We start from the raw sequence: 15,614 nt of genomic DNA on the forward strand, positions 1-15,614 counted from the left end.
AGGAAAACAAGGACTAGAAATAGTCTTTGTGATCATGGGGTTTGATGGGCATCAATCCATTTAGGAAGATAGTCAGAAGCTTAGGACACAAATTGCACAAGACCTAAATTTGTTTATCTGCAGACCCACTTTGCACTCACTGCCCAGAGAAGCTCCCTAGCACACATCCCCCTTCTCAGCCAAACTTCCAGAGGGAAGGAGCCACATGCAATTTGACAACACACTAGGATGAAATGAACCATCCAGGCCACAAAGCAGGTCTTGGTGGCAGATCAAGAAATCAGATCAAGAGGTGGCAGATCGAGAAATCCCTGCTTCACCAGAAGCCAGCTCTCCATCAGGGACCATTTGCAAGGGAATGTCCCTTCAAGGGTGGTGGGTGGCATATGTCCCTGCTGAGCCCAGGAACATTACTCCCGCCTTTGATGGGTAAGCTCAGCAAGACTCTCACCAAACAACTCTTAACAGCTGCTGCACCCTGGGGATCCTCAGCACTCCCAAGGCAGAGTTGATCTGGAGCAGGATACTCTGACAGTCTCAATCTTTGAGTTCTAGCAGCAGTTCACAGGTTTGTCCAGCCTCAGCTGAAGAACAACAGCTTGGCAGACGGCTTCCCAGCACCCTGGGGACCCACCCACCTAATACTATGCTGACACTACCCCCTCCCTCCCTTTCTTGGGCTCCCTTCACTAGGCCACTACCATTGTGCTACCTCTAAATCACATTTAAATCAGCACCCAGCAGTACCCCAGCCTCTTTCTCTCTCTCAAGACCACTGCAAGCAAACAGACATTCTCAAAAGAGAAACACAAACCTCAGAGAAACACATGCCTGAGAAAAATCACTCTAGCACTCAGGTCTGCCTGCCGGTCTCTCCATGAAGCAGGGATGGTTTCAAGCAATCACCTACTCTGCAGCCACAAAGACTGTTTCTACCAGCCATGGCCCAAGCACCCTTACTTAGTACTGGTGGCCTTGTGTGGTGTACAACTTGTACTGCCTAAATGCTGAATCTTCCAGCACTCATCTCAGAACACATGCATGGAGACAAGTGCCTGCAGAGATGTTTCATGGCATTCTTGCAGAGAGCCTACCTCTCAGCCTACAAGAATCAAACCCCAAACCATGTCTTATATCAAAGCTGCAAAATCAATTGCCAGAGCTTCCTGGTGTGATGGGCAAGAATAGAAAGACTGTGTTGGTGTGGAGGCAGGGAGAAGTACTCTAAACAACATCCATGTCCTTCATCTGTGTACCTTGACAACAGTAAAGGATTTGCTGGGGAAAAAAAGCCGCTAGCACGTTAGTTAAGATCCTCACTGCTCTTTTCCTTCTCACTTTGACAGCACAGAGATCAAACTGAAAACTGAAAACTGGAAATTGGAAATAGTAAATCAAACAATCCACTCAAGCACTAATAGCTCAAGAGAACCACTCTCACACAGGTCAGTTATGCAAGAATTTTCTGTGCAGATTAAGAAGTCCTAGCTTTTTTGTTTCAAAACTTGTTTCAAGTTTTGAAAGCAGCAGCATGTAGGTTTCCTGGATTTTTTTTTAAATCATCACCACTACCACAAAGGATGTTCTCACACTCCTCAATGAGCCAAGGCTCTAACTGAATGGGGTCATTTGAACAGGATCTCCTACATGGTTAACTTCACCTCTCTCCCATAAGTATGCCCCAAACTCTCTGTCTGTGTAAATCAACAGAGCTAGGACAGATTCACTGAACATTAAACTGGTAACATCTGCTGAAACACATCAACTAAGGATATGACCGATGAAAAAGCATTTGGAGTAGAAAGAGGCTTCTTTCTACCAGCTAAACCAGAAAGGCTTGGATGACTCTCAACAGTCTATTACAATTGCTTCAAACACTGGGTGTGCAACCTCCAGTTTCATTACAAATACTGCATTTGACATTCTGAGTTAATGCCCCTATGCACAGACAGGATTAAAGTGTGACTGAAGCTACAAAACTAAGAGTACTTGCAGTTGCCTATTACACACCCAAAGCACTTCAATAACATACATGTGGCTTTGCCTGACAATATACTAACTGGACCCTGTGGCAGACACGTAATTGATGTTTATAGCACAGAAATACTCACCTATATGGGAGCTCACAACTTCAGTGGGTTTGTGTGAAGTTCAAACTCATTTCAAATATACATTTATGCTCCCACTGAGAAGTGTAGCTCCACTCCCCGGAACCAAAGACGAAGATAGCACCTCAGCTGCACAGGAGCAAGCCTGGGTAGTTTAATATTTTACAGTTTTATACTTTTGGTGAAATCATCTCAACCCCACTCTTGCCCTGAAAGTGCAATGCTACTACTCAGCCGAACGCTCTTCTGGCGTCTTGTTTAATTCAAGAATTTGGCTAGATTAAGAGAGCTTGCCAGTGCAGCAACAGTGCTGATGTGTTAGACAGACAAGTTACTTGGAGACACAAGCAAAACGAAGTGCACGACGAGCAGGCTCGGGGTCCCAGCCCCGAGTGCAGCTTTCCTGCTGCAGCTGGTGTCTCTCGGGATCTAGTTACGAGCACAGAAGTAGGCTCCGACCTTTTTTCTCTTAGGGCACTGTGAAAAGGATTAAAAAAAAAGAAAAAAAAAAAGGAAAAGAAATTAAGAGGGGAAAAGGAAAACAATAAAAGGAAAAGGGATAGGGGAAGAAGGAAGAAAGAAAAGAGAAAGCGTAACAAAAAGAAAATAGAAAGAAGAAATAAGAAGTAGGGGGAAAGAAAAAATGGAAGAGTAAATGGGAAAAAGTGCCTCCGGCTGAGCGCAACCCCCGCACCCGCACGGGCATACGCCGCCCCTTACCGCACCGCCGGCTCCCTCCATCTCCCATCGCCGGCCGCGGCGGATCGCAGCCGCCCTCCCGCCGGGCCTCGCCGAGTCCAGCCGCGCCGAGCCGGGCTGTTCCGTGCCGTGCCGCGGTGCCCCCCGGCCCGCAGTTGAAAAGATTTTAAATAAATAAATAAATAAATAAATGGGAATTATTTCAGGATTAGCAAAGCAATAGAGTGAAAAGCACAACCCAGACCGCGTGCCCGCAGCAGCGGCGCTGGGCAGGAACACGACCAAAGCCCGCGGGGACTGGGACATGCCGTACTCTGCTCTTAAATCCCCTCAGTGCGGCTCGCAGTTGTTGGGAGAGGAAGGAGAAAAAAAATTAAAAAAAAAAAAAAAAAAAAAAAAAAAAAAAGCAGAAGCCTTTTCCAGCCCTGAGGCTTCCCTCCCAGTTTGCCTTCAAAAAGCAGAAGAGCCCAGATGTCTCTGAAGTAACTCCATCTGAACACTCGAAATTGATTTTCCGTTTTTGTTCATTTTTTCACAGTTCGCTGGAAACTCTCTTGCATCGTCAGGTTTTAGAGCACTCGGCCACATCATTAGAATTTCTCTAACTAGGACCTCTGAGTTTTGTTCTTTTAAGTAAAAGTGGGGTTTCCCTATCAAAAGCTGTGCTTTAGAAAATACTCTCAAATCTCATCAGCCCAGTTAGAGGAGTTAACTGCACAAGTAGCTGGCAGACTACATAAAGAAGGATGTCAATTTCTCTAAGTTCAGTATATCTATGTTTTGTTCAGCGACAGCTGAAAACTTCTTTGGTTTTAACCAATCAAGCTTGATATAGACTTTCTGGAACAATCTCTGAGGACCAAGAATCACTGAACACATTGTATGTCTGCTTCTTTCTGACCATAGGTAAAAAAACCCGTGGGTTAGGTGGTAGGCAAGGTTGTTCTCTAATGCTGTGCCCTTCTGAAAGGCTTTGGACAGTGCTGGTGGTAGAAGTGCATCACCATGAAGTCACTGACATAAGTGTACCACACCCAGACAGAGCAGCACCTCAGTGGCTGAGGAGACAGCCTAGCCCTGCCTTGCTCCCCACTGGCCTCACAGCTCAGTGCCAGAGCCACCCTTCCTGCCAGCACTGGGCAATCTCAGCCTTTCAGCAGGCCCATGGGGAAAAAAAAATCCATTTCCAATAGGAAAAAAGTATATCCAGGCATAACGCTTGAAGCACCCTGGCCTAAAGCTTTCCCTGTTTGGCAATAAGACAGGGGTAGCAGCACCATCTCTGGGCTCTTCCAGCTTGTATGGGGGCTCCATCTAGCACCACCTCCCCATACTCTTCCCAATAGGGCTGTGGCATGCAGAGTTTGCACTGCTTCCCCTAGACTGAACCCACTATTTCTCACCACTTCCAGCTCCACGTTTACCCTAACAGTACTGCCCCTGCTTTACACACACGTCACCTGGCAGCAGACTGCACTGCCTCTGTCATCTGGGTGCCAGTGGTGTACACTGTATTTCAGAAGGCATTCTGCTCTTTCCCTACAACTTCCCCTCTCCCCATCCTAAGCCTCTCACCTGCTCCCCAGCACCACAAGCTGTCTTTAACCATCCATCCCAGGAGCAGCAGCAAAGGACCTGCTCCCTGCCCTGCTCAGCAGCACTCCAGTGCAGTAGTTTTTGTCCTCTGGGAACAGATGGGTGAAAACCTGTCTTTCCATCCCCTGAAACAGTTGGCAAGGGTCCCAAAGAGGTCCCTTGTGATGCAGCTCCTCCGTGCCCATCCTCTGTGGCTGAATTGCACCTACAGGGCTGGGCGATGTGCTGAACAGCTTCACCCCTCTCCCCCAGCCACAGCTGTGATGACAAACATGTTTTGGCCCCGCCAGGGTTTTGTCCCATCTGTCAGACACCCTGGGGGCCCTGGGAGCCGGTGTGGGGGCACAGGCTGCAGATTCCCCATCTGTGCCCCATCTGAGATGGCTAATGCAGCGGAAAAAGAAACCACCCAGTGCCTGGGTCTCCGAGGAGTTGATGCACTCTGCCTGCCTCTTCCCTGACAGGCTGAGGTCATGAGACTGCAGGCCAGGAGGAAGCTGGGAGCAAAAGCAGGGCTGGAGTCAGGGGCTGGTGATGTCCCTTGCAAGGCACATTGCCTGCCCTGGGCACCTAGGTGGCTGATGCAGCCACTGCACTCCAGTTTGGAGCTTTCCCACCGCCTATTTGTGCTGAGAAAAATTTGACCTTTTCTCTCTTATCCAGACATCTGGCCTGAGTCACACAGACATTTAGGCTGCCAGGAATATGCTCTGTGCCGAAGGACTGGGAAAGGAGTGCATTTGCCAGCGTGGGGCAGGATGGTCCTGCAAGCCTCTGCTATGTGGGCATCTAGCTCTTGGTTAGCTTCACTGCAAAGGAGGGTGATGGAGTCCTGAAATTGGCACAAACTGGTGTTTCTTACACCACTGATCATTGTTTTCTGCAGAAGGGCCATATTAAATCCTAAAACATTTCTGTGAATGGGCAATCAGCAGAGAAAAGTGGTGGAGTTAGTACATTTGTGAAGGAAATCTGTATTTTTTTGTCCAAACACTTGATATAAATTTCCAGGCTATATTAAAAAAAAGTCACAAAAAGCTGACACAAAACCTGGCAGCTTTCTAAGCAGTTATGAGATACATATCACAGTTAGAGAGCACTCTTAATTGTTAAAGAATTTAGTCATGAGCACACAGCATGTATCTTTAAACAGCCCAAACAGAAATTTAAAAAAAAAAAAAAAACCAAAAAAAAAAAAAAAAAAAAAAAACAAAAAAAAAACAACAACAACCTCCGAATTCCCCAGCCATGGGCAGTGATGGGGAGCAGGGAGCCAACACTGGGCAGGTGATGTGCATGGGTGCTGGGCTGAGGCTGAGCAGGGCATGGGAAATGGGAGACAATCTCAGGTGGCTGCGGCAGACAGAAGTGTGAAAGCAGCACGAGGGACAGCTAGATTCCACAGCTTGGATAAGAGGGATTTGTGTGAGAAGTAGCCAAACTGCAAAGGCAGTTGCTGGGGGTATTTGGGGGAGCAGAGCCTTACAAAGCCAACAGTGCTCTAGTAATGCTGTCAGATGAGATTGCCCAGGTCACAGTCTTGAAAATATCAAGTTTGGGTATGCCAGGTAGCAAAATTGGTACCCTAGGCAAACAAGTAGTCATGGCGGACTACTTGTTTGCAAAGAGTCTTGAGTAGAAAACAGGAGGTCAATAAATAGGAAAATGGGTACAACAGGCAGTGTCAAGGGCTGCCAAGATGTGCTTGTCAAGCAAGCCCACACCTGACCACCAGAGTGGGAGCAGGGCAGCAAATCAAACCTGGTTTTCTGACTATAACACATGGGTCAAACCTGCTTCTTGTCACAACACAGGAGTCATAGGATGCTTTCTCTCATCAGCAGGGAAGAACATAAGTGGATACATGGATTGAGTATTGCTGTGTCAGTGCCTGTTCCAGCCAGATGGCACCAGTCTATTCCCCTCCACTTTCTAAGACAAACTTGTCTGGGTCAAAAAATTCACAGCTGAAAATACCCTACCCACTATACCACCCCATAAAGAAGGGGAAAAAAAAAAGAAAAAAAAAAAAAAGGAAAAATAAAAAAGGAGTATATTAAAATCAGTGTTCTGCAAAGAGTAACCAATGCATAAACTCTGTCATTTTTTGCCAATAAAGTTGCTGTCACAGGGAAGTAGTACAGGAAACTCACTTCCAAATAATCTTTCCCGATTCAAAAGGCAGAAAACCACAAGTAAGCAATCATCCAGGTACTCACCATAAAATTTCTCATGACATTGCATTTCAAATCAAAGAGGCTCTCTTTTGTCTTGAGGGAGAAGAAGGCTAGGGATATAAAAAAATAATATCATTAAAAAAGCCTAACCAGAAACACCACTATCTGCAGATGGAAAGACAGAGTTAATAATTTACTGGATTTTCCTCGTGTGTCTGGATTTTCTGGAAACAGCTGGGAAAACTTTTTTTTTTTTCTGTTTTACTCAGAAAAACATAGTCGCCATTGCAACCAGTTTTTTTCTGAATTAAAGGTGGAAAAGAAGCTGCAACACCACAAGGGGAACAGCAAACTTGGAGGTGAGGTGCAGAGTAAGAAAAACAGCATGTGTAAAGATGGAAACCTTCCTATTATTTTTTTAAAAGAATCAGGTATAAATTATTGTAGTAAAGCCCAGGGTGACAGCTACAGGACGGAATGAGTCAGTGGACACACTGGCTATTTAGCCAGCTTCACTGTGAGAAGGTGTATGCTGCAAGCCATACAGTATCACCATTCTTCACTCGGCTTTTTCCTCACAGGTTGTCGGGTTTGCTTGGCCTCATACCCAGAGCTCCTGGAAATTTCCCTTTTATGGGTTAACTGACTCTTGTCCTGCTCCTTCACTCATGGACAATTCTCTAGAGTCTTGCTATGGCCAGGAAACAACCCAGAGACTTCACTGCACTCTGTCCTCCATCTGACATGTTCATTGGGAGGAAAGGAAATGACCAACATTCCCTGCCCAGGGAGCCCTGTAACTAGCCAGAATTCGACCATTTGATGGGAAATCTCTAATTTGTTACTCTATCCATCAGAGTTTGGGGATCTCCAATTTTATATTTACTTCCAAAACCAGGGACTTCACAGTACTTCCCCTGATGAGTGAGTCTTTAGAAATCTCCTTATTAGCCCAAGTCAAACTGAAGAACACAGAAAATCCTGCCGAACACAGAAAATCCTGCTTTGGAAGGTTCTTGGTTACCTCATGGGTCTCTACTGTCATGTTCTCTCTTAATCTTAACCCTTACTCTTCCCCATGTCTAGCAAAACTGTCACTTTGGCCTTCTCTTTAGAAAGGGCTGCAGAGTCCTGAAATCAGCCCATCTGTAGGGGGTACACTTCTAAACAGGCTGCCGTCCCCTCCCCAACAAACAGCCAGAGCTCCTGGATGTCTATGTGGAACTGATGAGCCCACAGCAGAGCAGCAGAGCATTTTGCAGCAGAGACAGGTCATTAAATATTTTCTTTGCCAACTCCCTACAAAAGTGGCAGCCCAATGCAGCAATCATGGTGTTACCTAGGGACCATACTAAAAGTTTGCCAGAATGAAGACCATGAAGAAGGGTTCCAGCCAGATTGATGTTGGCCATGTTCTTTCCAAGCATGTCCAAAAAGTGACAGAGAAATAGCCGGTTGTTCCGGAGCTACCAAGCCCTAGCAAGTCCTGCTCCTGCTGTTTCCCAGCACTGAGGGTACAACCTAGCCTTCTCTCTGGACGGGGGAAAGCCCTCCATCCTGCACCTGACAGGCAAGCAAGAGGCCGGGTCTAGGAATTCAGGATACTCCAGCAAGGGGAACACCAACAGTGGAGGCAGGGAAAATGAAATTTCAGACAGTCCCAGGAGCTCGGTGTTGTTTCTCTGTCTGGATCTTTGCCATATTAGATCATTAGACGGAGTTTCCTAGGGATCAAATCACCAAGACTGTTTCCCTTCCCCCAACTTGCCACATAGAGGGTAAAGAACAGAATCACATTTTGGATTCTTTGCCAAGTTATCCATATGGCAAAGATAGATTTGGCATTGGGAGAATAAAAGGGAAGGGTTCTTTCACTGTGTCATGGTTTAAGCCCAGATGAAAATTAAGCACCATGCCGCTGCTCACTCAGCCTCCTCCCTTCTCGTCCCTCACCCCTGTGGAATGGGGAGGAGAATCAAATAAAGACTGTATGTTGAGATAAGAACACTTTAATAGTGAAAATAAAGGAAAATAAAATAATAACAGTAAATAATAACAATGTTAATAAAAAATAATCAAGTCATGTACAATGCAATTGCTCCCCACCCACTGACTGAGCCAGACCTCCCCTTCCTGAAACCAGATCATCCACTCTTCCAGGTAACTCCCCCCAGTTCAAATACCCAGCATGACGTTCTGTGTGTGGGACATCCCTTTGGTCAGTTCAGGTCACCTGTCCTGGCCATGACCCCTCCCACTTTCATTTGCATGCTGCCTCCCTGGCAGAGCACAAGACAAGAGAAAAATAGTTGTGGAGTTAGGATAACCACAACTTGGCAAATAACAAACCATCAGTGTGTTATCAACACCATTGTCATGCTGAATCAAAAACCAGCCCTGTAACAGCTACTGAAAAGAAATTAACTCTGCCCTGGCTTAACAAGGACACACTGCCTTGTACTGCAGAGCGTGCATCACATCAGAATCATGAGCCCCACAAGTCAATCTGGGGCACATCTCCTCCAGCTTTTTCCCAGAGGATACAGTGCCTAGTAGAAAAGCAAGGGAATATATAAGGAAAGAGACACCTTTCTTTCTCAGGCTGAAGCACTGAACCTTATGTTCATCTGTTGAATCCGAGTAACAAAGGCCATCTCAAAATAAGTGAAAAACCTCTGCCTAAGTATGACTACTCTTAGAAGTCTTCCACTCAGAGCCCCATCTGCCCTAGACTTACTGTTTCCTTCTGCCATCTCTACTTTGTGCCAGCATTTGGTAACCAGATAGATTCATTAGTAAAGTAGCACATCTAGTCTATCATCCACAAGAAAAAATAATGTTTTGTATAAATATCAGCAGTGGTGTTCAAAAGTGCATTAAAAAGCACAGGTGAGGAGATACTGTATTTGAGCAGAAGATAAATGGTCCAGGTGGTCTTTTACCCTCCTGAACAATATGTGTTATTCTACAGAACATTATTCTTTCTATGGAAGCCTTAGCGAGTCTCACAGAAATCTTTCTGGTCTTGACCTCCAAAAGGAGATGCCAAATACTGTAACTGTATGGAATGCTGTCATCAAGGGAAGCATACATTTCAAGCCAAGACATGGTGGCTTTGTGGTTTTGGCTTCCTTAGACCCTGGCATACTCCTGTTGAGTCTCCTGTACAATTTTCCCTTTTTCATGAGTGTCCTCTTTATCCTGCTACAGATGGTTGGGAGGACTGAGACTGCACATCAGATACAAAGCCAGTGAGACATGAGGGGAAAAGACCATTTATTCAATGGCCCTTTTTTGGTAGGGTACACAGCAGCTTTTTACAGGATTATCAGCATCTGGAAACCTGAGTCAGAGAAGGACTGCTGCAGCTACAATTGTGTGTCACACTAACATGCAGCCTTCAGAGCTGGGAAAAAGTAAAGCATAACACCCCACTCTCCTCCCCAAAATGAGATAATTATGGCCTGCAACTCTGGCATGTTCATACAGCAGCCTCTGCCTGAAATGCTCCAGGTCAAAAACACAAGCAACATTGCTCTGAAGAAAAGTACTAACAAGATCACTTCCTCTGCTTAAACAAATCTGCAGTGGGTATTGACAGCAGAGAGCTGGAAATGGATGGGCACATCCACATCCGTCCCCAGCTCTGCCCAGGCAGTGAGCATGCATCAGTCAGAAATGACAGGTGGAAAGTTACATGGGGACAAGCCCATTTCACTGGGAGAGAGTGAGCCTAGCCAGTGTGAACAGATCATTATTGGCTTTGGTCAGAACTGGAAGGCCTCAGCTGGCAGATCTCTCAGCAGATTTTCTAAACAAAGGAAAACACCATTCATTCCCATGGCAGAGGACAGGAGCCAAAACTGAAAAAGACTGGAGACAGAAGTATCATGTGTCAGCCAGAGTGTGACACCAGAGACACCCACTCTTGTGATTCAGCACCATGGTAACAGCCATTGTCTGCTGTGCAGTGGGCTGTATCACCAAGCGTGGGGGAGTATGGTGTTTTCTTCTTCTGTGGCTGGTTTCTTGGGACAGCCTGCCACACAAGGCTGCTGCACAGCCTACTGGGCTAATATAAGCATGGAAGGGTCATATGAAGGCATGGAAAGGCTTAAAAAAGCAACAGCCCTGAGGTGCCTGGGAGAACAGAGCAAGAAGGGAGGCATAGCTTTGCATCAAGAGGGAGACTATGCCTGGCATCACAAACTGAATATGTGGATGGAAAACTGGCTACTGGGGAAGACTCACATCCTCTCTTCTCATGTAAATCTACAATTTTTTGCTCTTCTCTAAAGCTGATTCTCCAAAGTGGATTCAATTTCCACCAGACCTCCTTTCAAACTTTTCATCTCTGTCTCTTCCCTCTCCAAAAATCAATGTCAGCATCCATCCTCTAAATGTCCACTGTCTCCTGTACCACCTCATTTCCTCACAACCAAACTCCACTTCTCGCTCCTTACAGCCCTGGCTCCTACAGCACTCAAACCCACACCCCAACATTGCAGCTGTCAGTCCCGCTGGTCTCCTGCTCTGCAGCACTGCTGCCCTATTGGTGAAGAGTCCCAGCCTCTCTGCCATACATCCCAACACTCACGCTCCCTATCTCCTTAGCAATCATTTATCTTATTAATATTACCCCAGGTAATTGTTAATTACTACCCTGCCAATGGCCTGGAGCCAACACTTCATCAATGAGATGGGGGCACAAACTTGACTTTTCATATTAATTGAAGCAGCAGGAAAGAGGTAGGAAGTTCCTATCCGTGCCACTCTCATTTGTTCCTACCATTTTGCAGTTGTGCCAAATGCCACGTAACCAGGCGCGCCCTTTGCAGACAGAATGCTCTAGCCAAGAAGCATCATTTTGCATTTCAACTTTTTTTTTTCCCCTACCTTTTTTCCCCCCAGATTAGTTGCTTTTATCACCTTTGCTCCCCCTACTCTTTGCCTCTGGCTTTACTCTTCCATCAGCAATTGGGTAAAGCAGCTCTCACCTTCTCCTGTGCTATAGCCTGCAGCATTAGTTTTCACCATACATCTTCCTCTGCACCCCAGATGCCTGCACTAAAAGTCAGAGTAGCTGCTATACAGCATCTATCTCTCCCTTCCCCTTATTTCCAGAAAATCCTCACCAGGAATGCAGAAGGCATGAAATGGACAATGCAATACTCTAGCATGGAGATTCAATTTTCTCCAAAGCAGGTTTTATCTGAACAACCGAGGGTGTTGGTGGGCCTTGCCTGTCATTTATTGGTCCTTATCACCCACCACAACCATGTGGATGCAGCACCTACAGGTGGAACAGATGTGCTACTCCTGACTTCCTCAAATCCAAAAATCCTTATTTATTTTGTTTCCAAAATCTTTATTATTTTCATCCACTGCCATATTGACTTCTTACAATTCCATCAAGCTTACAATTCCTTAATTATCTCAAGATCAAATCCAACTCAAAAATCAGCCCAAGACAAAAAAACTACTCAGTTCCACATGTACGTGTTCCAATCCTTCACAATATTTTCTCATTTATATATTTTTAATTAGGATGCTAGATTTTGGTAGCTAAGTACAGAAGTAACATGCTGTTTTCTTCCCTTTCCTTGACATCAGAAATAGTCACTTCTGACTTGAAGAACTTCCTGGATTCCTGTTTTCTGAGAGAAGCAGAAGATGAAGAACTATGTATGGTGAGGAATGATAACTATCTGAGACAGTTGTGGGAGATACAAACTTCATTCAAAGCCTGCTGGAATCAGTGGAAAGCTATCACTGCCTGCCTCAGCCTTTGGAGTCTCTCTTGGTTCTTCCCAAACTTTGGATTTTCAATGGCTGTCTTAAAACTAAATTTTTAGTCTGATTTCAATCCTACTGAGCACATTCAGCCTTCACTGCCTTAAGTACTAGTAGCAAACAGTCAGCTGCGCTCAGCATAAGGCTGTGTGCAAGTGTTCAAGTACAGGACAAGCAATCTTAATTATACTTTTTTCATACTGGTAGGCTTGTCTGAAGTCCAGAGTGCACACTCATGAGTTAATCCTCCTACACCACTTGTCAAAATGCAAGCCCTAGCAATCTGACTTCTCAGATGAAACAACCGAGGTAGAGAAGTTAAATAACCCGATCAAACCACAGATGCATGGGAGTGTTACACTCAATATGAAAAGGCTGCTCTTTGCATGGCAATAAACCAAATGTCTCTTAGCCAGGTGCCTCTCAGTCCCTACCAAACACACGGTTCAGTCCCACTGCAGGTAGTCACTTACATTACCTTAGACAGATACACCACTGCTTTATAAATACAGGACCCAAAGATCTTAGATCCATATTCACTTTTTTAGCTGGTCAAGAACTGTGTTGAATGCAATCTACGTTTGTAGTGGCCACAAAATAGCCAGCCAGCCCAGCTGCCTCAGGAGTGAGCTCTGTGGAATAAGACATCAGGGAGGGCCTGAATTTCCCCTGGTTGCCTGTGCTTGCTGGAACTGGACAGAAAAAGAAGAGAATGATATTCCTGAGGCACTCAGGTTTGACCCTCCATCTCCCTTCTTGAATGGGAAAAACCTTTCAATCAAGGAGCTCAGATTAATAAATCTCACATCTTGGATTTGAGTTTGAGGGGATTTTCTGAATTGGATGGAAGATTTTTGTCTCTCTTTACAAGTCAGTATTTGTAAATGTGTTAGTGTCTCCCTTGATACCAAGAGATCACTGTTTTCTGTAGGTAAAATATAAAGGCTCAGCTTTTCTAAAGAACTCATCCAGCAATTATTTAGATACACCTATGAAAAGCAAACAGATTTGCACTGGGTAGTTAGCAAAAGCCAAAAGTATAATGAAAAATCCTTCTATTTCCCATTATGGGAGTGTGATTATTGTTGAAGTAACTTACTTAAATAATGGCTTTGATCTCTAAAGAAAACAAACACTGCAGGCTTATGATGACACACAAACTACCAAATCATCTGGTGGCGTGACAGGAATCGTTTTTGCATTTCCTGCATTCTCCCTGTATTTCCTGCAGGGAATGCATTTTTTTGAATGGAACATGTACCTCACAAAGGTAATATTTGTATCAAGGCTATGGACCTCAAGCCATACAGCTGCACTTGATGCAGCCTGAGGATTTGCAGGTACCTCAACAAGAGTTTCTTCTGGATATGAAACATTCAAATACATGGAAAGACTCATTGTGCTATGTGCACTGAAGTAACCTGGCAAAAAAGATTGTCAAAGGACTTTTATACACTTTAGGAAGCCATGTTTGAAATTAATGAAGCCAGAAGATCTCTGGCATTACTTTACAAGACTTGGCAGGGGTTGAGCATAGACTCCAGCATTTTAATCTGGCTTGAGTATGTGACTGCACATCCAGCAGAGGAAGGTAGTGAACAGAGGAATACAATCTGCCCTAACAGCCACCACAATCATGGGTTCTCCTATAGATCAGAGCCCATAAAAGAGGTCTTTTATGGCAGATTGTAGTATACACAGCACACAACTAATGGAGTATACACACTCTGCCCACAACTAATGGATCTCAAGCCACCAAGATATTGTCTAAAACAAGACAAATCACCAGTCAAAAACTCTCTTTATGGACTGGAGTCATCTCTAGGACATGGCACTATGTATTTCAAATGGGATTGCAGTGGTAGACTGGACAACTATGGGGAAAACTCACTCATATGATTGGAGTGCTCTGGAGGATGAAAGCCCTGCTGAAAAGGAACACAGTGGAATGCTTTCAAAGACTAGAGCATGTTGCAGTAAATAAGGTACAGTACAGACCACCCAAAGCTATTAATGTAAGTACTGTGTACCTGTGAGAGAGAACAAAATGTGGACAATGCTTGCTAGCATTGCTCCTTACCCAAAAAGTTCACAGTTCAATCTAAATGATATTTTTTAGAAGTCGATGTTCAAGTTCTAAAATGTTAATGACAAGGAAGCTAATAAAGGTGCTCTGAAAGGAAATACTTGGTACTGAGGTTCTGTGGTTGCCCTCTTGCCATATCCTGATACCCACTGCCTTAGCTTCTCCCTCTAGTCCCAAAGGAAGGCAACATCACAGATGGGGCCAACCCCAGTCCTCTGTACTCGGTCCTGCCCTTCAGCCACAAGGGTGTCTTCATCTCCTTTGCCCACAGTCTGCTGAAGCTGTACTGAGAGCACTGCTCAACACTGAACCACAATTCAGCCTGGGCAGGGAATTTATATTCATCAAAGATACAAAATAAAAAAATACTATAAGTATTAAAATATAAACATGTTCATATAGTGTCTGTTCCCCCAAGGAGTCTGCTGGATTCATGGTTTTTGAGGCACTGGCTTTCTCTTGAATGCCTAACTTGGTCAACAGACAGGGAGCAACAATTTGATTCAACAGTTCTTGTTTTAGCTGGGTTTTCTGAGAAAACAAAAGCTTATGGGGTTATGCAACCTGTTATCTGTTTGTTCATCTGTCTGCTTCCCATAGCATCTTTTGAACTGGTTAGCTAGTTTCAAACAAATGTAGGACAGAGGTCTCAGGGAAAATTAATTTAATGGAAATCAGAACTTTATTTATGTTTGTTCCAGGCAAAGACAGGGAGAAGTACATCTCTTTGGGCAGAAGTCAGTATTGGCCAGAGATTTACTCATCTAGGTATTTTTTTCCCTGCCAAAGGTGTCCAGCAGGACACAAATGGGAGATGGGAAATACGGACACAAGTACAAGAGATATGCCCAAAAGAGTTAGAAAGACAGACTTCACAAAATGTAACCATTGGCAGAAGTTCCTTGTGATACATGTGCCCTGCCAGCATGCAAACAAGGTCAGAGTTTGGTGTTTCAACACTAACAATATAATTAGTCCCTTTCAAATCCTGCCTGCTCTAACTGGAGAATTCCTTCATTCTCTTTGCTTGCAGAGGGAAGAGCTTCTGGTTACCAAAGGCAGCTTTTTGGTGAACACCCGAGTTGCTGCCCCAACATCACAGATAAAAAATAATGAAAAGATCAGCAGAGCTGAGTTATGGCATATGGCACAGCA

At 44.8% G+C, this 15,614-nt stretch overlaps 1 protein-coding gene across 2 annotated transcripts in view; it reads right to left on the reverse strand.

The window, feature by feature from the left end:
- The window catches only part of PSD3 (pleckstrin and Sec7 domain containing 3), a 115,480-nt gene extending 112,577 nt beyond the window's left edge, over positions 1-2,903 (reverse strand). For both annotated transcript variants that reach the window (XM_041471287.1, XM_041471279.1), the window contains exon 1: positions 2,829-2,903. In XM_041471287.1, the coding sequence (XP_041327221.1) occupies positions 2,829-2,849 (21 nt within the window). In that variant the 5' untranslated portion in view covers positions 2,850-2,903. The remainder of the gene's footprint in view (positions 1-2,828) is intronic.
- Between the last annotated feature and the right edge of the window lie 12,711 nt (positions 2,904-15,614).

The sequence above is a fragment of the Pyrgilauda ruficollis genome, unplaced genomic scaffold, assembly GCF_017590135.1.
Source record: "Pyrgilauda ruficollis isolate IOZ18807 unplaced genomic scaffold, ASM1759013v1 scaffold106, whole genome shotgun sequence".
NCBI classification, from domain to species: domain Eukaryota; kingdom Metazoa; phylum Chordata; class Aves; order Passeriformes; family Passeridae; genus Pyrgilauda; species Pyrgilauda ruficollis.